General features: G+C 37.9%; 1 protein-coding gene across 3 annotated transcripts in view; it reads right to left on the bottom strand.

Moving 5' to 3' along the window:
• Positions 1-1,699: 1,699 nt before the first annotated feature.
• Positions 1,700-25,244, bottom strand: part of LOC121320941 (Krueppel-like factor 12) — a 78,788-nt gene continuing 55,243 nt past the window's right edge. For all 3 annotated transcript variants that reach the window (XM_041259763.1, XM_041259764.1, XM_041259765.1), the window contains 3 exons: positions 20,545-20,680; positions 11,820-11,977; positions 1,700-7,196 (listed from right to left, as the gene is read on the bottom strand). In XM_041259763.1, the coding sequence (XP_041115697.1) occupies positions 7,015-7,196; positions 11,820-11,977; positions 20,545-20,680 (476 nt within the window). In that variant the 3' untranslated portion in view covers positions 1,700-7,014. The remainder of the gene's footprint in view (positions 7,197-11,819; positions 11,978-20,544; positions 20,681-25,244) is intronic.

The raw sequence follows: 25,244 nt of genomic DNA, 5'->3' as shown, positions 1-25,244 counted from the left end.
TGTAGTTGTTATACGAGAAGCTTGTAACTTGGAGACTTGTGAACAGCGGTATCAGATGGAAGCAATGTTTTGTACCTCGAGTTCTGTTTGGTAAAGTCTGGATATTTATGAAAACTCTTTTTGAAAGTTTTGTCAAGGGAGAAACCATCAGCAGTAAAAGGTGCTACTGCTCTATATTTCATTCATGTATGTTTTCTGAAATCCAATAGACAATTCAAAAATTATTTCTGCCATATGCTCAGTGGGCATTCCCTCAGACCCCTATTGGTCAGTGTATTTTTTTAATTTGAACTGTACTGTAGTTCATTACTGTATATTGTGTCTTTTTAGGCAATGATGCAAGATCTCTGCATATGGGTTGTGAGCCAAATTCTAAATTCTACACCAACACATTTGTTTTAATGGAAATCCGTGTGCTCATTGTATTTTGACATGCAGTACCACATGGCGCCACAATGGCTTGTAGTGTATCTCTGTACCATATCATATCAGAACGGTACCAGTGTGCTACCATGTTAGCATCACTACTGTATATAGCATGCCATCCACTGTGTATCCTGATGGTATTTTTGTGTGTCAGATAATTGGGGTAATACAGTTAAAGTACTAAAAAACAGCAATGATTCTTCTCTCATACTGTAGCTGATGCCATCTTTTGACTGACAGCGAGGCTCTGGAGTCAGTCCTGTTTGTTACATACAAAATGCAACTTTATTTACCTTCATGCCTCCATTCAGATAATTATACAAATGCATACATTTATTGGTTTAAACTCTATTTCAATTCACAGCTCAGTTCATATGAAAGTTGAGTACAGAAAATAAAGCGATGCACTGACAGAATGTTTAGACACCATTAGAAAAAAACCAAAAGAAACTTAACACTTGTTCATTTCAATCTCTTAAAAGAGATAAGGAAGTATCATCCTCTGACAGAATTTCATGACCATGGACTCCCTTTACATCATTGTAGGGCAATATCACCATTTACAGTAAGATGAAAAGCTCTGAGTATATTTACAATACATACACTATACATAAATACAAGAACAACACTTACATAATATCAGTAAACTTGTAACATAGTTATTGTCTAAACTACATATTGTACAATGCAGAGAAAATCTTCAACAGTATTGGTATGAAACAAAGGATTTCATTTTTTTTTTTCTGAATAAACAAAGTTTATAAACCATGAATCATTCATATAATGGTTTGGTATTCCAGTCTTTGGACAACAGTTAATGGTGTATGTTGCCTTTTAATATCTGTCCTACAAATATAAATTGAACTCTGACTTTAATGAGGTATAAAACCTGTTCATCTTGTGCAAGCTCAGGGTTTTGTCAGTAATGTATGCCACTTGTATTGCAAGTCAGTTCTGTATATGAAACATAGGAGGCACTAGGTAGTGGTGGGGTCTGGGTGCTCTGTTGTACCAGATTCAATTAGAAACACAATTGAAGGCCTTCTTACAAAATTCTGCAGCCAAACTGTGACTCTGTTCTGCTAATACAAGGCATCACCATAGTCAGCAAAGTCCTATCAATATCCTAACACATCACAGACAGAGAACACGAATGCCTTACTTTAATCGAAGGCGTGGAGGTTTTTTTGAACAATTACAGGTATATTTTCTTCTCTAAAAGCTGTTGAAAGCATTCTGATGTTAGAGATTCTCAATGCCAGGTGTACTCCGATGTTGTTTAATGTTACTTTAGCAGGCTAGTCAAGTGTATTACAGGCAGTGGGTTTTAGATTATAAAAGAAACACTGACCACTGATTCATGAGAGAAAAAACAAAACAAAACAAAAAAAAAACTTATATCTTGATAAGATAGAAGACTAGAAAATCATACCAAAAAAGATTTATATTCATGATTCAAAGCTGTTCTTCTAAAATCGTTTATATTAAGTGGATATGCAAGTTATACAAGGTGTCTTTTTCTTTGTTTAAAATTAGAAACCTTTCAAATTTACTTTTAAACTATTTACAGCCTATGTAAAAACTATGAATCGCAAAATACTTTTCACTCACATATATTACATAATATTTAAATACTGTTGTACAGTACAATATTCAGTTGTAAAGATGAAGTGCCCCCTGCTAAATAATTTTGAAAAAGTTCTGACGGAAATCTAAACTATATTTTCCAAGCTAAGAATTCAAAATATGTTAGAAACAGTAATTAATTTGGGTAAGGAACCTATTTTGGTTAAAAGGTATGACTTGTTTGACCTCTGTTCTTAGTAAATAACAGGTGTTCAAATTTTTGTCAACTCTAGGTATCATGTTGCTTAAAAGTTCACCCCCCTCCCCCCTCCCCCCGTTGAGTACCGTTTAACAGATTTTTTGAATTCTTAGAATTTTGTTTTAACAAAAATCTAAACTTAAAATACTGCATACAGCCCCCAGGGAATTTCATTCACCCCAATATACCTACAATTAAACGTTTAATGACAAATCATTTGAACCAATGAAAGAATTCTTAGGAGAAGATAAACTGCTATATTCTTATAATTCTATCAAAGAAAATGGTGTGATTTTATTAGCCTCTAATAATCTGTATAAAAATATTTTTTCTACCACTTCAATTCCAAGGTTGCCCTGTAGAGATGGGACGTTATGCAGACCTGTAGAGAAGGGATACTACATCATCAACTTTTCTTTTTTTTATATCATTGGCAAAATGTTGAAAAATTATTTCAAAGTGCAGGGTAGTATTTTTGTTAAGAAGAAGTGGAAGCTGTTTCAATCCAGACACATACAACAAACATACTGACTTCTGTCTTCAGACACTCGGTGGAAACTAATACTAGGGACATTCTGGACAGGCAGACAGTCGTTCCATGTGGTTATTTCCGCTACATGGAAAAGCAAGAGAAAGGTTACCAAGCATACAAGCAGCTAAGACTGACCTTATCCTCACTGGATAAGGATACCAACAATGCCACACACTTGTGAAGGCAGGAGCTTTCTGAAGACTACTTGTCTATCACAATGACTGGTCATTGTGAGTTTCCATGGCAGCATTTGTGTTTTGGGCAGCATTTGGCCCATAATAATATACTGGATATGTACTGTATAAACAAAGTCCATTAAATGTATTTCTCCTAGCAGGATAAGATCTTAAGAAATTTCCGGCTCTATGAGATTCCTTTTATTTATTTATGTATTTATTCGCATGTAATTGTTACTCATATGAGATATAACTTAGGCAACATGGATCCATATTTAATTTGTACAGGAATTTGTTGAACCACTAGAATAAACACTTCTTATTGCCAAATGGTAATAGTACAAGGTATCCTGGCATTATAAGGGTGGCATTGTTGGTTATTACAGGAAAGTGTCCATTGGATATGATAGTTTCCTGCTAATCCTTGTTATATGGTGTGGTTGGGGGGATTTGTGAAAGCCACCCATCAAAATCTAACAAGGTCACATAGTCAGCTCTCAGGTATACCCTATTACTGTTTCTTTCACATTTGACTTCATAATACTAGAGCCAAGGTAGAGAGAATGATTGCTTGGTGGAGGGGCATGGAGATCACAGAGAGTGAGGCGGGGCATGGAGATCACAGAGAGTGAGGCGGGGCAAGGAGATCACAGAGAGTGAGGAGGGGGAAGGAGATCACAAAGAGTGAGAGGGGCATGGAGATCACAGAGAGTGAGAAGGGGCAAGGAGATCACTGTGAGTGAGGAGTGGCAAGGAGATCACAGAGAGTGAGGAGGGGCATGGAGATCACTGTGAGTGAGGAAGGGCATGGAGATCATTGAGTGAGGAGGGGCAAGGAGATCATTGTGAGTGAGGAGGGGCATGGAGATCACTGAGTGAGGAGGAGCATTGAGATCACTGAGTGAGGAGGAGCATGGAGATCACTGTGAGTGAGGAGGGGCATGGAGATTACAGAGTGTGAGGAAGGGCATGGAGATTACAGAGTGTGAGGAGTGGCAAGGAGATCACAGAGTGTGAGGAGTGGCAAGAAGATCACAGAGTGTGAGGAGGGGCAAGGAGATCACTGAGTGAGGAGGAGCATGGAGATCACTGTGAGTGAGGAAGGGCATGGAGATCACTGAGTGAGGAGGGGCAAGGAGATCATTGTGAGTGAGGAGGGGCATGGAGATCACTGAGTGAGGAGGAGCATTGAGATCACTGTGAGTGAGGAGCATGGAGATCACTGATTGAGGAGGGGCAAGGAGATCACTGTGAGTAAGGAGGGACATGGAGATCACTGAGTGAGGAGGAGCATTGAGATCACTGTGAGTGAGGAGCATGGAGATCACTGAGTGAGGAGGGGCAAGGAGATCACTGTGAGTGAGGAGGGGCATGGAGATCACTGTGAGTGAGGAGGTGCATGGAGATCACAGAGTGACGAGGGGCATGGAGATCACAGAGTGAGGAGGGGCATGGAGATCACAGAGTGAGGAGGGGCATGGAGATCACTATGAGTGAGGAGGGGCATGGAGATCATTGAGTGAGGAGGGGCATGGAGATCACTATGAGTGAGGAGGGGCATGGAGATCACAGATTGAGGAGGGGCATGGAGATCATTGTGAGTGAGGAGGGGCAAGGAGATCATTGTGAGTGAGGAGGGGCATGGAGATCACACCCTTTGAGCTATCTTACTCAGTCTGAATGCTGCACAGTGCTACATCAGAAACAGCCTCTGATGAGCAACTGATGCTCTGCTTCAGTCTCCATGCTGGCATCATTATGAGAAAGTGGTGGTGGAGAAATTGTGTGATGCAACAAACAGTATGATAATTGCAATGTCTTCTTCCAAACTGTGTTTTCTTTCAGTTCATGTTCTCTCCTGCACTGAGTTGAGGGAACTTGTGAGTGTTGAATTTTGGGAACAAAAGACCAGCATTGTTGCAGGAGGGAATATGATGTGGATATACTGCCATCTTTAGAAGATATTTTTGTTTCTCCTGGTGAATATTCCTGAGTAAATGTTGAGAAATGTATTACCCAGTTGATATATGAATCATGATGTGTGATTAAAAATGTCAAAAGAGTCAGCAATATGTTTAAAGATGTAAGGCTGTGATACAGGTAACACGGGACACAGCAAATGTAACATAATGCGTTTCTTGTAAACTTTGCAGGGTGTTCTGTAATCCTTTAATGCACAGGTAATTGGATCAGACTATCCACTTTGGGTTGTTAATCTAATCTTCCAACACATACTTTTGTAAATGCAATGTTTAATACTGAACTCTTCCATCAGAATACAATTTGCCAAAATAATCTGGATTTGTTTCAACATAACCAAACTTAAAAAAAGTAACAATACCCACACACAACAATATTTGTCCGAGCATGCTTGGCTTTAACTTTGAGACTGCCAACCAATTGCAAATATAACTATCATACAGGTGGCAACATAGGTATACAATTTAAACATTGTGCTGGTAAATAAGGTACTGTACTACCAGAAGGTGACATCATTCTACATCATCCGCCATGTCTCCATCATCCTCCATGTCTCCGTCATCTGATGGCCAGCACAGCTATAAACATTCTCTGTTAAATATATATAAAACTATTGTCTAGCAGGACTTGTTTTAATGGCTCCGGGTTCTTTGAAGGATCAAGAAAGGGCGTAAGATATTTAGAGAAACTCTCTGCAACTTTAAAAAAGTATTGCTCTCCTATTGTGTTGATATCTTCAAACAGATGATCCCTTTGATAACAAAAATCAATAGCAATACGCATCTCTGGGATTCACATAAGTAGGATTAGGATCAAAAAAAAAAAAAAGTACTTGCTAGGTGCTTAACATAGTGCTATTCAATGGTAAATACATGTGTAAATATTTAAAAAGTAGAATATGTTTATTGCTATTTTTAAAATGGGGTGTGGCTTTTGATTTGTACTACTGTATATCCGCAGGCAGATTTAAGAAATTGAAAAAGGTATGAGAGAGTGCATTTTTGATGATTTTCAAAAAAAAAAAAAAAACTCAATAAACTAAAAGTGCACCTTACTGATTGCTTATCACAGCGTACAATGCATCTGATGCATTTCTTTTCATATGTCAGGAACACAAAAATATTCACATAGACAGAATGAAGCGGTTTTACTGGATCTCCCACAGTCTCCGTTAGCCCAGATAGAGATTATTAGGGTTGTCCATGTGCTTTTGAGAACGACCATTTTTAACATGTGTTATGTAAAAAAGAAGAGCTATACCACTATGGAAAGAATCCCTAGAAGCGAAGGAGTGGGGCAATGTCTGGTACCTTGGGCTGGAGGGCTCTGCTGGTTCCAACCTTTACCTATATCAGTTATATTGGATATTAAGTGCAGATCTCCAACAGAAAAATTCCTCTTAAAAGAAATAGTAAGTGGTACGTTGATTCCTCACTTTTATTCTGCTGTGGCAGCACCAATCCTCAACTCCACAAGAACTTGGGGCCTACCAATTGTTTGTTGATATCTGAAGGTCACTCATTATTGCAGGACTCCAGAAACAAACTAATCTCTGTGATTTCCTACGGCTGACAAGCCTAAGAGTTTTGAACACATTGGAAACACTGTGAGTGAGCCGCTCCGCTGGCTTCATTGATTGGAGAAACAGGGCACTGATGACGTCTTGGAGTCACGGCCTGCTCTTCTGCAGAGGTCTTGGTTCTTTCACATTATTGTTGCAGAAAAGGCCGCCTTTTTGAAAATCAAAACACTTTTTTATGATGATGATGTATTAATACTTGTTTGTCAAAACAAGACATTTGATTCTGAAGTATAAACAAAAGGAGAGGACATTAAAAATGATGCCCAAAAATAAGTTTCCTAAGATCCAAACTTAAAAGCAACATAGCTAAAAGGCATCGGACCAGATGCCTATAATTTAGAAATCACAGAATCTCCTTCTTTTTCTGTTTCCGGACGTTTGAGAATGTCTATTTGAACGCTCCGGGGTGGGACCAGTGGGGTTGGGCTCAGCCCAGCTGAACTCGGGTTATAAGAGACCCTGCTCTTACAGTGTTTGTGTGGAGGGATCTTTTTCAAACCAGCATGTGTCTGCGGCGGTGAAGGGCCAGGTGGTCTGAGCGAGAAAAGCTCCTGTCACAGTCTGCACATTTAAAGGGTTTCACTCCGGTGTGCTTGCGGTAATGCCTCGTCAGCTCATCCGAGCGAGCAAATTTCCATGTGCATCCCTCCCAGGTGCATTTGTATGGCTTTTCACCTGGAAAACAGTCAGAGGTATATCTTAAAACAGCTTGAGTCAAGATGATGAAATGTACGTTTAACAACTTGTAAAAATGCAAATAATTCAGTGTAGAAGGTGACATGTGTTGCAACAACTTTTCAGAAACTAAGTGTTAAACAGAGAAGCATTTTCACAAACTACTGGTTTAAATGCAATGACTAAGCAACAAAATCTCAACTCTTATAGCTGCATGATTTGTAGTTTATTAATGTTGACACCAACATCAGTATCCTTGCCAAGGTAGCTTTGCCCTAAAGGAAAAGCCCTTACTTGTACAGACACATACTCTACAGCTATGGCCAAAAGTTTTGCATTGCCTAAAATTTTTGGACTGAGACATAGCTAAATAAATAAATAAATAAATAAATAAAAATATATGAACATAATTTAGATCTTATATTTGACATCATATAATCAAATAAACTACAAAATGATATTGCAAACATCTACCAGAAGCCATAATAGTAATATTTCATGTTAGATTTTAGATGTTAGTTCAATTTTTTTCAGTTATTTGTATATAGAAAACTACAAATTGGTATGTAATTCCATAACAGTAGTATTTCATGTTAGATTTTAAAATGTCACGTTTCAATTTTTTTCAGTTTTTTGTATATAGAAAACTACAAATTGGTATGTAATTCATGATGTTAACATAACATTTTCATTCAACTTTCTGAAGCAAAATTAGTGAATTCTATAAGGTGATGCAACACCTTTGGCCAGAGCTGTATTTCTATACATTTGCTGAACTATTAAACTTTGCAAATCTCATCAGCTTTGAAGAACAGGTCTTTCCAGTTGTAGCTCTTTGACAAGATACATATAATTTTCAGACTAGTGTATTCACTCATCTTATTAAACAACAAGTACAAAGTTAGTGTTGTACTGTTATCTTTTAAAATAAATACTTTACTAAACAGTATTTTTAGAAACAGTGCTGAGGGTTTTTTTTTGCCAGGTAGATCATTTGGGCAACATCATTTCATATACAGTAATAAGAAATCCAGTGGGTAGAATAATTCTTGTTTGATAATGTGCTCTTTTGCTTTTCTAAAGTTTTAACTATTGTGGCAAAATAAAGCAGAATAGCTTATGAATAGAAAGGCAAAACCAAAAGCTACTGTACAGGCACACCAAGCTTATTTCATCTGAAATGACACTCACCGTGTCAACTTGATTTAAACTTTCAAAATACAGCTATAAAATAGGTTTTAATCCTTGTATGAATAAAACCCGAAGGACACAATATATTGATTTACAAATGTGATTGGTGCAAAATGTCAAGCTGAAAAGTCATTTCTAATTATTCACTAATTGTGTATCTTATTGTGACTAAGGTTGGCATCAGCACACTAAACAAAAGAAGTACATTTTATTAGCATCACGTGTACTGTAGACAGGTGTGTACTTTCTTTACATTGGGAATCGATTACATCTGTGCTCACTGGAAGCCCCAAGGTAATATAATAGGTAAGGCATGTACTTTTATAGCTTTAATTATAGGTGGGGGAGGTTTCTCACTTGTATACTAATTTTTTTTTTCAAAAGGCCTCTGCTTCACAGTTATACAGGTATAATTATTATTATATTTTTTTTTGTTGGGGTTCTGTTTTACAGTGGTGTCCTAGGAAACAGCTGAGTGGAACTGAAGAATGCTTATCAAAAGAAACATTACAGCATAAAGTGATCGACCGCAACATTGAAATGCCGAAAACCACTACAAGTGCCTAGTTTGCCTATATAAAAGCATGCTACCAGTTATGAACACTTGTATCCCTACAAAGCCCATACATGTATTAACATTATAGACTTTGTTTGTACTCATTACTTGGCTGGCTTTAGTCTATATTACAAATTAAAGCTAGGAATTTAGCAATTTAATATGTGTACAAAAGGAATCACTAGCAAATAAGTATGATATATAGCAATTATGTAAAACACATAATTTGACTAAAGCACCCCTGAAACAATGATGTAAACGTTTAGCACATGTGATATGGTAATTTCTGTCCAAATAGTTATTAATTTATTTATTTATTTTAAATAAACATTTTGACAGAAATTGTGGACATTCAGTCTATCAGTTCTCATCCAGGTCCTAGTAGCTGATTGATCTCAAACTTCTGTCAAGTTGGCTTTTACAGGATCCCAATGGTCCAGCATCAACAACCCTAACCTTAACCTTAATCTAAACCCTACTCTGTATCTGTACATACGCATACAGCTATACACAGTGTGCTTCTGTGCACTTAGATTCTTAGGTATTCACTAAAAAATCTTACTGATTAGTTCTAGAATACTAAAGGTGCATGCAGGATCACAAGCTGTTTGCTTATTGTCTGTTTCCATACAAATGGCACATGTTCTGAAGACTCCAACATAGCTAGCATCAAAGCTGATGCTAATTTAATGTGAACAAACCCAGTACCTGAATTAGGGTCTGTTGCTGAACAGCTTTTGACACCATCTAACCAAAACTCACATGCTGAACTAGTCCACACACATCGAATTCATTAAATGGGTGAAACAGTCTCTTTATATGTTAGGGAACAAATTGCTCATCTTGCCAAAGCAAACCTGTATATCACATGGCTCATCTTTTGTCCATGACCTACCCAATTTTAACTGATGCAAAAACGCCTAAACCCGTTCCCATGAGACAGCACGTGACAAGGGTGGAGACTCACATCTCTCAGGCCTCGGCACGCATATTGAATGATGCCAATAATTACCCAATGAATGCAGAACCGTTTGTTTGAGGTGCCCAGGTCTGACATCAGCAAGCAGAGTAAGGGGTGGGAAGCTAATGGAATAATGATTCTAGTACAGTAAATGCTTATGGCCATGTAGTATTTTTTTTAATGCATGTGTCCACCAGGGGGAACCATATGATGGGGAAATAAAAATCTTTGCTCCTTCACACCACCTGGTGGATATACTTGCGCTGCTAGTTGATTAGACTTGAGCCAAAAAAAAAATGAAATGCAGAATTAAACAATGATCTGGGTTAACTTGCATTAACGGGTCGAAAGAATTAATTTGATAGTTTGACTTGTGCCAGCGAGGAAAGCATTTGTGTGATTTTAACTTCTAAAGCTCAAACTTCAGTGGGAATGGAAACAGCTGATGAAGAATTCAAATAACTGGGGCCACACTACACAAGCTGGTAATAAAAGTTACGTTCTTAGGGCTGGTATAATGATTTTTCACATTCTGTCTGTTTTTATATTAATAACATTCACTGTTTCACTGTTAAAATTTTCAGAAAAACTATTATAAAGTAGAAACTGGAGTAAAAAGTTACAAGAGCCAAAGAAAACAAGGAAACTCAAAGTTTGAAACATACGCAAGACATCAGTGCACTTGACAAGGGCAATGAGGCTGATTACTGTATGAGGACACGGTAAAAAATTAAATCTCTTTAGTCTAGAACAAAGAAGAGAAAGAGGGGACTTGATTGAAGTGAATAAAATCAAAAACTATAGATAAGGTTAGCCCAAGACAGCACTTGAAATTTAGCACAGAGTAGAACAAGAGGGCATAAATGGAAGTAAAAGTACATTTAGAACAGAGGGTAGAAAGCACTGAATGTATTTAAATGCATGGAAAAGTGACACAGTATGATCTAAAACACAGAACATTAAAAAAAAAAAAAAAAAAAAACTAGATTGTGTTTTTAAATGATATCCTCCCAGTAAGGCAGACTGGTCTGCTAACGGGACGAGTCTGATTGGCCTTTTCTCCTTCCCACACTTTTCTTGCGTTCTTATGTTCTTACACTCAATGTGAAGTGCAATATGTAGCAAAGGAAGCATAATTCATCAAGTCTAGTCAGCCGAGTCAGCCAGGATCACAACCTTGTGTATTTGGTGTATGCCTTTTCATCCACTTGCTACACAATCATTCACCTGGCTTCCTATATTGACCCTTTGCTTTGTGTCCTAAACTGTATGTTTCTTTGTTATTCTTCAATCTTTATTCTCTTGACTCCTCAGTTTATTTGAATCTTACACACTTATGAAATCACCCATTGCTTTGAACAGGAGTAATGTGTTGGTGTCGTGTTTTACATGCCGGGATTCAATAATATGATAGAGACAGTCATAGAAATTGATAAATGCATAGATGCATAGATTTATATAGATAGATGCTAAAAGATAATTTCTTGGTTCACTGAGGGTTGTCCAAGTCTAGTAGACTTCCGCAGCTTAATCTCCTTTTTGTCCTGGAAGCCTCAATTAGATATGTCTGAATCATCACAGCTGAATAAAATCAAAAATTGCACATTCTAAGTGCATCTTGTCAAATTGAACTTACAAGGTCACTGATTCATTGGAGAGAAAAAAAAAGAAAAATTGAAAGCTACAAGTGTTATTATTAGCTATATGACTGCAATTCAGGCAGTGGCAAATGGCTAGGAGGAAATCTATTAAGAGTGCAGGGAGTGCAAAGATCTTAAAAGAGGACAGTCATGACTGACAGCAAGAAGGACATGTGACGAGATCCAGGCCTGCCAAACATGCTAAGGAGAAGAGGTAAATAGATTCATGCTAACCCTGCTAAATATGTTGATAGCCCTGATTCCTCAATTCCTACCTGTATGGGTCCGCCGATGTGCTTTCAAGTGGGAGCTCTTTGTGTACACTTTATTGCAGCCTTCAAAATCGCACCTGTGTATGCGCCGCTTCTTCGAGTCAGGGGACTCTGACCTCCGTGGGCGCCTTGTGCTTTCAATACTGAATGGTGAGATGGAACTGAAAGACAAGAGAGCAGCACAATCAGGACGGTAACCATGACGGTAACCATGACTCCGGGTACTACCACATGTGCACAGTCCAATTAACGGACTGTCTCCAATACAGAAGCAGCACTAAAAACAGTGGTGGAAACCGCTGCAGATCTAAATACTGCTTAGATCATTCATATATGGGACCCTGAAAACCAAGGTTATTCAAATTAAAACACCTACACTAACAGTGCACGTAATAGATTTCTCTGTAAACAAAATGAAAAACATACTGAGGAATGTCATTTCTGATTGAATGGCTTGTAAAGATGAATTAAACTAGTTAAATGAGAATGAATATAGTTGTACTAATTGTTATTGTACAACTGCAACGTAACTGTATTAAGAGAATCATAGAATACAACTGATAAAGCAGAACAAGAACTAACCCAAAAGTGACTCAGTTGATGTTTTATAGCATTGGATAGAGGTTATAACAAATAAAACAAATGTATTGTAATACTGTAGACATAAGATTTACTGTCTAATTTCCCTAACATGAAGACAAACCATATTAATTTATATATGAATATGCTTAAGTCCATACTGGAGTGATACAAAATCAATTTACCATGACTTTGCCTGTAAAGGAAACACCTCTCCACATGTGGTTTCAAATTCCAAAACAACCTAGTTTACCATGCATAGTAAACTTAGTCTTATGTCTTAGGAAAACCACAATCCACAAACTTAACACAGTGAAAATCACACAGTGTGCACTCACAACATTGCATGCTGGGGGAAACAAAGTTCCGTGCTTTTACCACAGCCTCTGCTGCAAACATCAGTTGTAACATCACCGGAACTAATCTGGGATATTTTACAACACAGAACCTTTAACTTTACAGTCTTTGTTTCAAAGTTACACCCTGACCAGTAAGAAAGTAAAAAAAAAAAAAGTTTTATAATACATACTGTAGAGCTAACAAAACAATTCCACTAAATCATATCTAATTTATATAACCATCACTTACATTATGTTAAACACTTATTAAATATTTAAATATTTATATATATATATATATATATATATATATATATATATATATATATATATATATATATATATATATATATATATATATATATATATATATATAACTCCCTTTTTACACCCTATGCTACACTTCCTGTCATAAAGAACCCAATATTCTTTTTCAGACTAGTGCGTTCCTTCCTGCACCCTCCTGATGGTGACTGGAAGTGTTGCACTGAAGTATCTGCAAGGAGTGATCAATACATTTTCTTTACTTCAAATAAAATAACATTAAAAAGAATCAAATTCACCTTTACCATAATGTTTTCATATAGGAAAATGTGAGACCTACAAAAAGATTTACTGAACTTATTTTGTTTGCGTCTGTACTTTGATAGCTATTAATTTGTAAATAGTCATGTTACCAATATAACTGTCTTTCAAAGGGTGTTGCAAGAAAACACAGGACAAATGCAATCCAAGTCAGAAACCCCCACAGCTTTGATTATAAACCTCTGCCTTTAACTGGAGCTGTCCTCTGAATTCACCCCCCACACAGCAATAAAATGCTGTAATGCATTTACAGGTATGCAGACATTACTGAAGTACTGCACAGTACCATACAACAATAAATAACCACCACATAAAACAGAACTGTCTGGATGGGAGAACAGATACCGCAAGGGGATTCCTGGCTTCACTTCCCAACACTTACCATCATTGTCTGGCAATCATGGCTTGAGCCGTGTGCCTTTTATTAAGCTGTATTTTGAAAATTGACAGAGTTGATTTTAGTAGTGTTGAATCCATTTGAAATATGTTTATTTGTGCACAGCTGACTTTTTAAAATGATCCACTTACATGCAACCCCTGGCTGCTCCGCCAGTACAGGGCTTTGAAATCAGTGACGTGTTTAATAACCTGAGGCTTCCACTCTTTTGCCATTGCACCTTCATTGTCAACAAGTGCAACTATTTACAGAACAGCTGCAAGACCAACTTGTTACAGATTTCATTTGCACAGTCCAGCTTTTCATAGCCCCTTTTCCTAAGCCCCCCCACCCCTTCATATTAGTTGAAATGCATTAATATCCCTAATTGTATAGGCAACAGTAACACATACACGCATGCTACTTTCTTACTAAGTTTGTGCACTAAATTTTCCATTACCTGAACATTTTCAGCCTCAGCCTCTGTAGAGTACAACCCCCAGTGATGTTTCACTTTCCCACCTTTCCACCGCCCACACTCCTCACCGTTGAAGTATGTGCCAGGCATTGTCATTTGCAGCATTGTGGTTCTGTGACATGAATTCCTGTTCACACAGAAGACTGAAAAGACATCTCTGTGGTCCATTCCACAGCAGTCTAAAAATGAAACCTAAGTTGCCCCACTTCTTATTCCTCTACCCAGAGGCCTGCAACAGGCTACTGAGCTAAACACGCAGTTCAAAAACATTGCATCAGTGGCCAGGAATGAAAAACATGTTGCCTGTCCCGCAAACCAGCTGCCCATTCCACGTGTTGAAAGTATCCACTCTCCAAAGGCATCTACTCAGACAAACACCGGCAGCTCTGGTGTATGGTGGTTTAAGAACAAGCCCCCATTCTAACTCTAATATCACAGGCTGACCTGACAACTTCCTGGGGAAAGGGTTAGCCAGTGCTGTAACTCAATTAGATGCCCAGTTTAACCAGTCTAAAGCTATGTGGAAAAGTAAAAGCAGTTGCCCATTTGGACTTTCATTGTGTTTTAATGTCTTTAATAATTGTGGGTAAGCGGTGGAGCCACTAACAAGTTTATTGTGCGACAAACATTCCAGTAACTGAGTACCGTACCAGGGCCAATATTTTCACTTTAGTGCTGCAGGGCAAGAGTATTGGCAGTAGACTTCATGATAAGCATATGCATCAACTTTCTGTATCTTTAATGTGCAGGCTTGGAGGTCACCTTCAAACTAAGAACAGTTTGACAGGCAGTTGCTGTGTGTGAACTTAGTTTCTAGATGTAGATGTTTAATTTGATTAGCTTTAGTTTCAGACTAAAGCCTACAAAATGTACATATTTCCAGTTCTGCCCTTTGTGTGAGACAACATATATCAGTATGTGTTTTTATTTAATTGGCGAACTGTGTCACATATAGATATTTTCTTTTTGTCTACTGCAGTACATGGTGACAAAGGAACTCTGCAGTATTTCAAAGCTTAGTCTAAGTGGATTTACACTACTGGGCTGTGCTCCAGTAGGAGTTAGGAGACAGAGCTCCTCTGGTTCCCATGGTGATTTCAATCTAAACTAAGCAGCATTTCTTTGGGCAGACAGTGAGCTTGACTCGCAAGACTGAAGACTATTTCTATGAGTAAACAACATCCTGCGAAAAAGATATGTTTAATTTGACTATATTAACGTTATAATCCTGTTTTCTGTAGGCATTTCTTCAAACAGTTGCCAACCATTTGCATCAAACAAATTGTTTTGCTTTACCATTCCCTAACACAAGATGGCACTCTTTCACTTTATTACTACACCAGTAAAGTGACAGAAATCTAGAACCTCCTACCTACGCTGGATCAGATTCTAGAACCTCTGGCATAGGGTCATGCACCGATTCTGTATACCAATGTAAAAATAAAGCTGTGGGCACAAGGAAAGTGGCATTTGAAAATGCATTTCCACACCAAATTAAAAAAATATATAAATAGAGGAAATTGGCTTGTTCACTATGGTTTTCTACTTAGAAAATTGTTTATTTTTATTCTGTGAGTTTGAACATTTTTTGTCATTGATGCCTTTCATTCAGTGGTTACTGTTTGAATTTTTTTTTAACCCATTTGAGCTTTGCTTTAAACTAGGTTTAAGTATTAAACTAGTAAGTTTTTTGTTTTGGTAAGTACTTTATTGTCAGCTAAGGAAGAGAACAGTGGATTTCTTGTCAGGTAAGGGCACCGCAATCCTTTTATGGAAAGAGCTTTTTAAAACAGACTGAAAAGGACAAATCAAACCAGTGCAAACTGCAGAAGTAGCCTGACAGGAAGCAACATGTCAGCTTCTGTAGGCAGAGGTCAATATCAGGCAGTGTTGTTTCAATAGTCTGTAAAAAAAAAAAAGGAGGTGGGTGCAGGGGGAGAGACTGGCTGAACATTATAAACAAGGGGACAAACCTTTTAAATATCCCACTTATAAAATGTACAATCCCCTTACCTTCAAAATCAGTGCATTCTCAAAAAACAAATAATTCTAATTTCCTACAAAATGAAGTTTTTCAATTAGAAACCTCATGTGGAGTGTTGGTCGACGACAGGCCAGGCCCGGTTTCCTGGTTCCAGGAGGAACACACACTCTACATCCTTACTAACATGCTCATGGTACAATGACTGCAGCAGCTGAAATAGTCTTTGCCATGCACAAGTGGAGGGGGCACAGAGATGGAGACAGGCCAGACAGACCCTCTGGTGAACTGTCTCTTACACATGCAGCCCACTTCCTGCCGTTCTGTAGCTACAGGGATCACCTGTTGCTCTTGGCTCACCGCCAAGCTGGGGCCTAGCGGAAATGACAGAACCCGTTAGAAATGAGCCTGAGCTCCCAGTCCTGAGTCCCCAAGTGAGGGGAAACATCAAAACAAAAATTTAAATTCAAAACTTCACAGACTCTTTCGCATGGGACACAAACATTGAAAAGATCTCTGCAGGAAAGCTCTTGAGGTGATTGGCAGGCCTTTGTAAATTATTTGTTCTGCAACTGCCTTCTGCTCACACAACTGAAGCATACACTGCTGTACAACTCAGCAGGCTGGCTTGCAGAGGCAAACCACCAGGAACGTTGTATGACAGCTTACTCAGAACATGCATAAACTGCATATTCCAGAAACAATGTGTTCCTTAACATTAGACTAGTATTCTTTAAAAAAAAAATACAGGAAAGAATGTCTAACAATTGTGGAGTTTTAAAGCTTTAAAAAAAAAAATCTAATTCAAAACTATGATGTTTCTGAAGTGATGTTTATACCTGGCTCAGATCAGACCCCACACTCACAGACCTGTTTCACATAGAAACTTGCTCCCACTGGAATACTTCAAGCTAAACCATTACTGTCCCAGTGTGCTTCCTTGCCTTTATTGTGTTTACACATTAGTGTTGCAGTATATGTGTCTGACCTTTGATGAGCTATACTAATCTGTGCTGGTTTGTTTTGTTTTGTGTTTTTTTTTTTTTTTTTTTTTTTTTTTTATCTCACCTAGTGCTGCTGCGGACTTCTGCTTATGTACATCTGATAGCATCCCTCCACGCACACTTTATTCTCTGCTGACGTATCTTGCACATATGTGTCATCCCACGTAACTAGGCTGGCTGTGGCCATTTTAGCACAGGCAGTATTGTGCTGTACTAAAAATGTATGTGGATAAGCAACTGTATTTCATACTTTGATAAGATACAGGTTTGAGGAATGATGGACACAGCCATTCCTCCTACCTTTAGTTAAAGCATAAAGCTAATCTACATTCTTCCTAGTTTTTAATGCTTTGTCTATGATAGTGTCATACCTTATTTTTCTTTCGACTAGTTTGAATTGGAGACACCAGGAATATATCTGCAAAGATTGTTTACTGTGTGAATATCTCAACAAAAACTGTATGACTATCTTATAAAGATATCTTATAAAAGCACAGGAATGCTACTGGGATTAAATCCAATTCGAAGCTGAATGTTTCTCAGCCTGCTCCTTCGGTTTTATCTATTTCAATCTCACATTCTGTCTGATTGAAATTTTCACAAGAAGGTGTGACATGATGCACAGAATGCTGTAAGAAACACCAAACTGTACTGTGGCTAAGCGCAGGAACTGGGTAATCTCTACAGCAGCTGCACACAAAGAGAACCTTCATTCATCAGGGAAACATACACATTCCTATGTATCTGTATAAGTCTTGCTCTATGGTTAGAGTGATAGACAGATGAATACGCACAGTCAGGCTAACAGACAGATACTATAAATATAAATAACTGGATGAAACTATAAATAGATAAATAGTTGGACAGCGATAGTTACCGTTCACTCTTCAGGCATTCTTATACAGCCAAGTAATCATTGAGCTCTCTTCTTATTCCCTAACCTGTTCAATTCATTGGGCACCCCACCCCCCCCCCCACCCCCCCAGCCTCCAGGGATGACACAGTCACCTCTGGTTCCATTCTAACAATAGCAATGTCAATCACACTGCTCCCGAGGAGCTGGTGAATATGCTAATGCACTGCAGAGGCTCCTATGTCACACACGCACTTTCAACAATCACTTTACTTATTCATGAGCTTACCTTGGGAAAACCTACAGAAACACTGTCATGTTTATCTCCTTGCATTTTATGAATTGTTTCTAAAGCTATTGTAAAGGAATATGTTTACCTGTAGATATTTTAAAGAGATGAGCATTGGCTATTATAAAATATCTGGATTGTGTTCTGCACATTTAAGCACAACTCAGCACAGCTTGACAGCCCTTCACTTTTTTCTGGATATAATAAGTTTTCTAAGTATAATAACACTCTTCCGGCTGTCTGTGTATGTGGATGTATACAGGCACGGTCTTCAGTTTCACAAGGTCCCTGTTGGAATTGTTATTTACTCAATGCACATTTCCTTTGGAATTGTACAATGAGACTATGTATTGTTGCTGGTACTATCTCAAGGTTAAATCTGCCTAAATATATTGTAAAAAAAAAAAAAAAATGTTGTCCTTTTCTGCAAACATAGAAAGGTTCTTATCAGAGAAAAAAGTAAAAGCTTGGTAAAAAAAAAAAAAAAAAAAAAAAAAAAAAAAATGTGTTAGATTGTAGCAGAGCTATGAAGAAATGTGTTTTATTACAGAATCATCACTACTAAGCGAGCTGCAGACCAGGGAAGTAATAGACCTTGAATTTTCAGGCAATGTTTAAGAATACTGCCCCTTTCATAGGCTCCCCAGGTCAATACTGCAACCTAATTAATCAGACATATATCATTTTTGTTACTTGTGGATCACTGTGGGTCACTAAAGCACATCTTAGATTAACAGACCAAAACATTGAATCATTCTTCATTGCTATTAGTAGACGTTGAATCCAATAATATTGTGCACTGTGATGGAGAGACTTTCCACAAGTGTCGTAAAGATTGCTGCATTATTTAACCCTTGGATTAGAACAGATTTTGAGAGAATACGATTCATAAATAACAAAGGATGTAATGTTTTAAACAAATAAAAACTTGCTACATTATTATACTGTAGATTGCTGCTTTGACAAAGTCACCACCATTAAATAATGTCAACCAGGCCACTGCTGAAGCAAGCATCCATGCAGCTTACCCTCCAAACCGAAAGACATGCAGTGCACAAGTAAATATGCCCCTTTTCATAGCAGTTATATATATATATATATATATATATATATATATATATATATATATATATATATATATATATATATATATACACATTCTTTGTCATCTTTTTTTCTGTAGCACACACCCAATAAAGGAAACATCTCTGCCCAAATTTTAAATCGAAAACAAGAATTTGATTTGTAAAAAAAAAAAAAAGAGAAAGAAATGATCGAGTACCTGTGTAGATTAGTCTAGCTGTAGCATCCAGCATAGCAAATTCAAAAATGCAAGCTGATAATTTCTTATTTGATGCTTTTAAATATTTAGAATATTTAATATTTAATATCCTATTAGCTGTGTTCTCTTACATCGTTGTATGTATAAAAATGTCAATTCTCAACCGTTCCAAAAAGCTAGATTTCAGAATTGAGGAGGTTTAAGAAAATTACCACCAGGAGTGTGAAAATGCAATTTCTGCCCCCTTTGCACTGGGAGTAAATTGAAAAAGCAGTTTCAAAGGGGATATAAATTAGAGTTGCACACTCCTTGTGGTAATATTTGGAATTTAAACATTTTGTCCAAATGCAGCTCTTGAATGAATGTAGCGAAGAAAACCGCCAGGCTGTTCTAACACCCCATTGTACTTTTGAATATGTTGTACTGTGCATTATATCTATTTACCTATCTCTAACAAGTCGTTACATTTTGGCTACTACAGCAGACAAGTGCGATATATCAGTGCCTGAGACACAAGCTGTAAAATCAATGAGAGCAGATAATCAGTGATGGCAAGGAGGGGTATTTTTAGGAAAGGTCATGCTTGAGATGATGTCATTGGGCCTGTTACACTACGATTTTATGCTATAAAGGGGACACCAGAGAGGTATCCCACACAGAGACAAGTAGCTGAAAGAATAGATGCTGTCAGCCTGACCAGACTGTCAGGAGAAGCTGCCGATTCCAAGCAGATTTTGGCTTTTACATAACAGACCCGTCAAATGAAATTAATTGCTAGATGATGTCAAGTTGACCTGCAAAATCTAACATATTCATTGTTCTCAAGAGAAAAACAAATAGCAACTGGGCTTTTAAGAAAGTTCAGTCATAAACTTTACACAAAACTTTTCTTCCAGATACTTTTACCCCTTCATAAGAAACCAGTGTGAAGAATTCTTTACAAAATCAGAATACGATACTCACTCCTGCACTGCTCTTGCTATAGAGAGAGCAGTGGATCCAGTTTCATTAACACTGTCCAAGGTCACATTTGGCAGGTCATCATCATCACTGTCGCTTTTGATTTGTCTTGGAGACAAGTCGCTTGTGTCTATTTGTGCTGTAATAAAAGAGACATAATGGACAGAAATTAGTATCATAATGCAAGGAATCCAATACTATAATGTGATGAGTAATGTATAAATCAAACACTGTACAGCAGCCCTGAGCACATGTACTGTATGAATACTGTTAATTTACACTGCTGACATTTTTACAAGCACAATTCCCAGGATTGTCAAAGATTTGTCTACAGCATATATAGTATAAACAGGGGTGTGTGAGAAGCAATGCTAAAAATAGCACATCTTCATTATCATTCGTTTCCTTAGAGAACCACATTGAAGGGCTACTTGATATGAGCATGAAATACCTTAACTTACATTAGAAACCATCAGATGTGCCAGAGTGGAGCTATGAACCTGCCACCTTGCAACTCTCTGCCCCAAGTGGACAATTACCAAACATGTGATATTATTCTGATATGTAATCTACAAAAGCATGCCATCTAATAAAATAGCAGTGCCATACAGTAATAGCTGACATACACAGTTTGATTGAACATTGCCTTAGAGCAGGGAAACCATTCAAGTGATATTCTGTATATATACACACACATACATACTGGGTAATTAGAAAGCAGGATTACCACATCAACGCACCATATCATTGATGTGGTAAACTTATTTTCTAATCACCCTGTGTGTGTATGTGTGTGTGTGTGTGTGTGTGTGTGTGTGTGTGTGTGTGTGTGTGTGTGTGTGTGTGTGTGTGTGTGTGTGTGTGTGTGTGTGTATATATATATATATATATATATATATATATATATATATATATATATATATATATATATCAGCTTTGTTAGATCAGCTTTGTATACCATTTTCTGTTTCAGTTACTGAATCCAGGTGGCTTTTTAACCATCAAAAATTTAAAGCTCCCTTTGGCCGCCATACTGCCATCAAACACATCTCTAAGAAATACATCCGTAAGAGATACCACAAGGAACATATACCTTATGTAACTGAACCTGTGTTTTACATTATCAAGCAAATGCCCAGAAATCACTATAATGCAGCATTATTTTTTTCTGCTTTTAATATTAAAATGTACAGTCTAGGGAATATTTCATGTTAACAATCAATCTTTTGCAAACATTTAACAGCACATGAAAGAGAAATATGAAAGTGAGTTTTTTCTGTTGATGGCTTTGCATGCCTTGTTAACTCTGTTTGCTCAGTAAAGCTCTATTGCACTATGCAAAGTGTTCTGTCCACATTAAACATACAGTAGGCAGTTCAGCTAAGCTTCTGAAGAAGCCACGTTTACTTTAACACTTGACAGTAATTGACAGTTTGGACTTTAGGCGAGATTCTAAATTATTCCATAAAATAAACCTGCATCCTTCAGTGTGATTGGCAGCTCCTCTAGAATTTTGTGGAAAGCCAACAGTATCAAATGCTTTGCACACATTTTCTCATTTCCCTCAAAAAGAACAGCTTTTTTTATCCAGTAAAGTTGCACTCCCTTACACAATTGCATTGAATTGTTCTGATTGCATTATATTTTGTTTACACTTCTTTCCCGGTGTACATGGATATGTCTTCCCAGCGACAGCGAGTGGAAGCGATAGCATGGGAGAATTACAGGCGTGGAAAAGTGCAGAGCAGTTTAGAAGCAGTATGAAAGCAGGTTGACAGCTGCAGAAGAAACTAAACTTCAAAAAAAAAAAACATCAACATGGTCTTCAAGCCAGTAATCTGTGACACCTGCATGATGTGGGGAATCCGAGAAAACCCAGCAGAGGTAAACCAAGTGTGCGTAAAGTGCCGCATGATCCAGGGCTTGCATAAACTATTAAGTATGCTAGAAATGAAGCTGGAAGAAATGAGACAGCAACAAGATCTTGAGGAGCTGGCACACCCACAATTCATGGAAGTCTGCATCACCCCTAACAGAATGAAAGCCACCAGGGAGATAGAAGGTCAGAACAGCTGGGTTCAGGTAGGCAGAAGCAGGGAAAAAAAGAAACTTCGTCAAACATAACCACCAGAAATCAAAACAACCAACAAATTTGAGTCACTTCAAAATTCTGATGAGCAAAACCAACAACAAGAGAGTGAAAGGAACAACATCCAGGACCCTATTGACAGTGGTGACCAGACAGCAAAAAGAAGGGAGGTCATGATTGTTGAGGACTCCATATTGAGAAACACAGCAAGTTCAATTTGCAGTTTGGACCCCCTTACTACAACAGTGTGCTGCCTTCTGGGAGCCTCGGTCAAGCACATCACTGAGAACGTGGACAGGCTCCTAGAACGAACATGAGACGACCCGGTAGAAGTCGTCCACATCGGTACAAACAACATTGGAAGAGACAGACCAAAATCCCTGCAAAACAAATTCAGAGAGCTAGGAAGGAAATTAAAAGAGAAAACCAAAACTGTGGTATTTTCTGGTATACTACCGGCACCTTGCAAAGGACCATATCGACAGCTGAGAATAATTAATCTAAACGCATGGCTGAAGACGTGGTGCACACGGAAAGGCTTCACTTATCTTGATCATTGGACCACATTCTACAATGAGAACTATCTGTATAGACGGGACGGACTGCACTTAAATAACAAGGGAACCAGTCTACTTGGAGAAAAGATCCTCGAACAGGTTCAGAAGCATTTAAACTAGAAATGAAGGGGGGAGAAATCAACAAAAAAACAAAAGGGAGACAGCATCAAAACAAGGACAACAACTCAGGTAAGACAACCATTAAATGTATTTATCTAAATGCTAGAGGTATCAGAAACAAAATTTTAGAACTTGAAGCTACTGCACTAACAAGTAACTATGATGTGATAGGTGTTACAGAAACTTGGTTGTCTGAGAGTGATGGGGATGAATATAATATTTGTGGGTATACACTGTATAGGAAAGACAGGCAGGACAGAAGAGGAGGAGGGGTAGCGCTATACATAAGAAACAGTCTTGAAGCCCAGGTGTTAAACCTGGACAAAGAAAATAAAGCCGAATCAATATGGGTCAGAATAACGGACAAAAATGCAAAGGGCATAATAATAGGAGCATGCTATAGACTGCCAGATTCAGACGGTGAGCAAAATAATCTGTTATACAATGACATTAGAAAAGAATGTAGCAAAGGAGAAGCCATACTAATGGGGGATTTCAACTTCCCCAATATAAAATGGGAAAATCCGGTGGGTTGCACGACAGATGAAATTGAAATGAGGGAAATGACAAATGACTGCTTCCTAACACAATTTCTCAAGGCACCAACTAGAGGGGAGGCATGCCTTGATTCAGTCTTTTCAAATAACGAAGACAGAATAACTAAAACAGAGGTCAGAGAACCACTAGCAAACTCAGACCACAACATGGTCTCATTTGAAGTGTTTTTTAAACCCTGTGGCAAAGCGTAAGCCTTGCACAATGGAATATGTAGTTTATTGTATGTTTTTGTGTTAATTGTTAATGTTGATTGATTTAATTGTTTAGCTGCTGTGGCGCTCCGCTGGGGACGATTACCCGTCTGCGTGGAGCAGCAGCTGAAAGCAATCAGCTGTTCCAGCAGGCAGGTGGGCGTGTCTCAACAGAGCGTCAAGATAAAAGCATGGCGATCGCTGTGATCGGGGCTGCTGCAAGGCCTGCCGTTTTCACGGCACCTTTTGAGTTATAGTTTGGGGTATTGTGTTTTATTTTGCACTTTTTGTACGGTTTTCTGTATTTGTCCTCTGTGCGTTACCATCGCTGGTAACGTCACATGACCGCCTTTATTTTACTTTCACTTTCTGTTTTTTGTTAATAAATCCTGCGCGCCTGTGCCGGCGTTTCAACACCAACCTCAGTCTCTCTGTATGCTTGAACAGCGGCTACCCACGCGTGTGACCCGAGGAAGACCCTGTCACAAAACCCCAAAAGTAATGACTAAAGCTAAGGTTTACAATTTTAGAAAAGCAAACTATGAAGGTATGAAACAGAGACTAACAGAAGTAGATTGGAATAAAATAGAGAAAACATCCACAGAAAAAGAATGGTTGTTCTTCAAAAATGTAGTACTAGAGCCTCAAAACAATTACATCCCTAAAGTAGACAAATCTAAACGTAAAACTAAATTGCCAAAATGTTTAATAGATCAATTAAAACAAATATTCAGCGAAAAAAGGCACTTTACAGAGTATTAAAAAGGGACTAAAAAGAAAGTACACAGAAAGAGTACACAGAACTGCAAACTGAAGTCAAAAAGGAAGTTAGAAAGGCCAAGAGAGAAATAGAAATGAACATTGCTATGGGGTCTAAAACCAATTCCAAAATGTTTTTCCAATATTACAACAGCAAGAGAACATTCAAAGAGGAGGTTAAATGTCTAGAGATACAAATGGCAAAATCATAGGTGAAGAAAAAAAAATAGCAAATATATTAAATGATTACTTTTCACAAGATTTTACAAAGGAAGATATGGACAACATGCCCCACATGTCATCCAGTTCCTATCCCGTTTTAAATAACTTTAGCATAACCGAGGCAGAAGTGTTAAAGGGACTAGGAGCTCTTAAAATAAACAAATCCCCTGGGCCGGATGAGATCCTCCCAATAGTACTCAAAGAAAT

This window comes from Polyodon spathula, chromosome 9 (genome assembly GCF_017654505.1).
Source record: "Polyodon spathula isolate WHYD16114869_AA chromosome 9, ASM1765450v1, whole genome shotgun sequence".
NCBI lineage: Eukaryota > Metazoa > Chordata > Actinopteri > Acipenseriformes > Polyodontidae > Polyodon > Polyodon spathula.
This window is presented reverse-complemented; position numbering and strand designations above follow the sequence as displayed.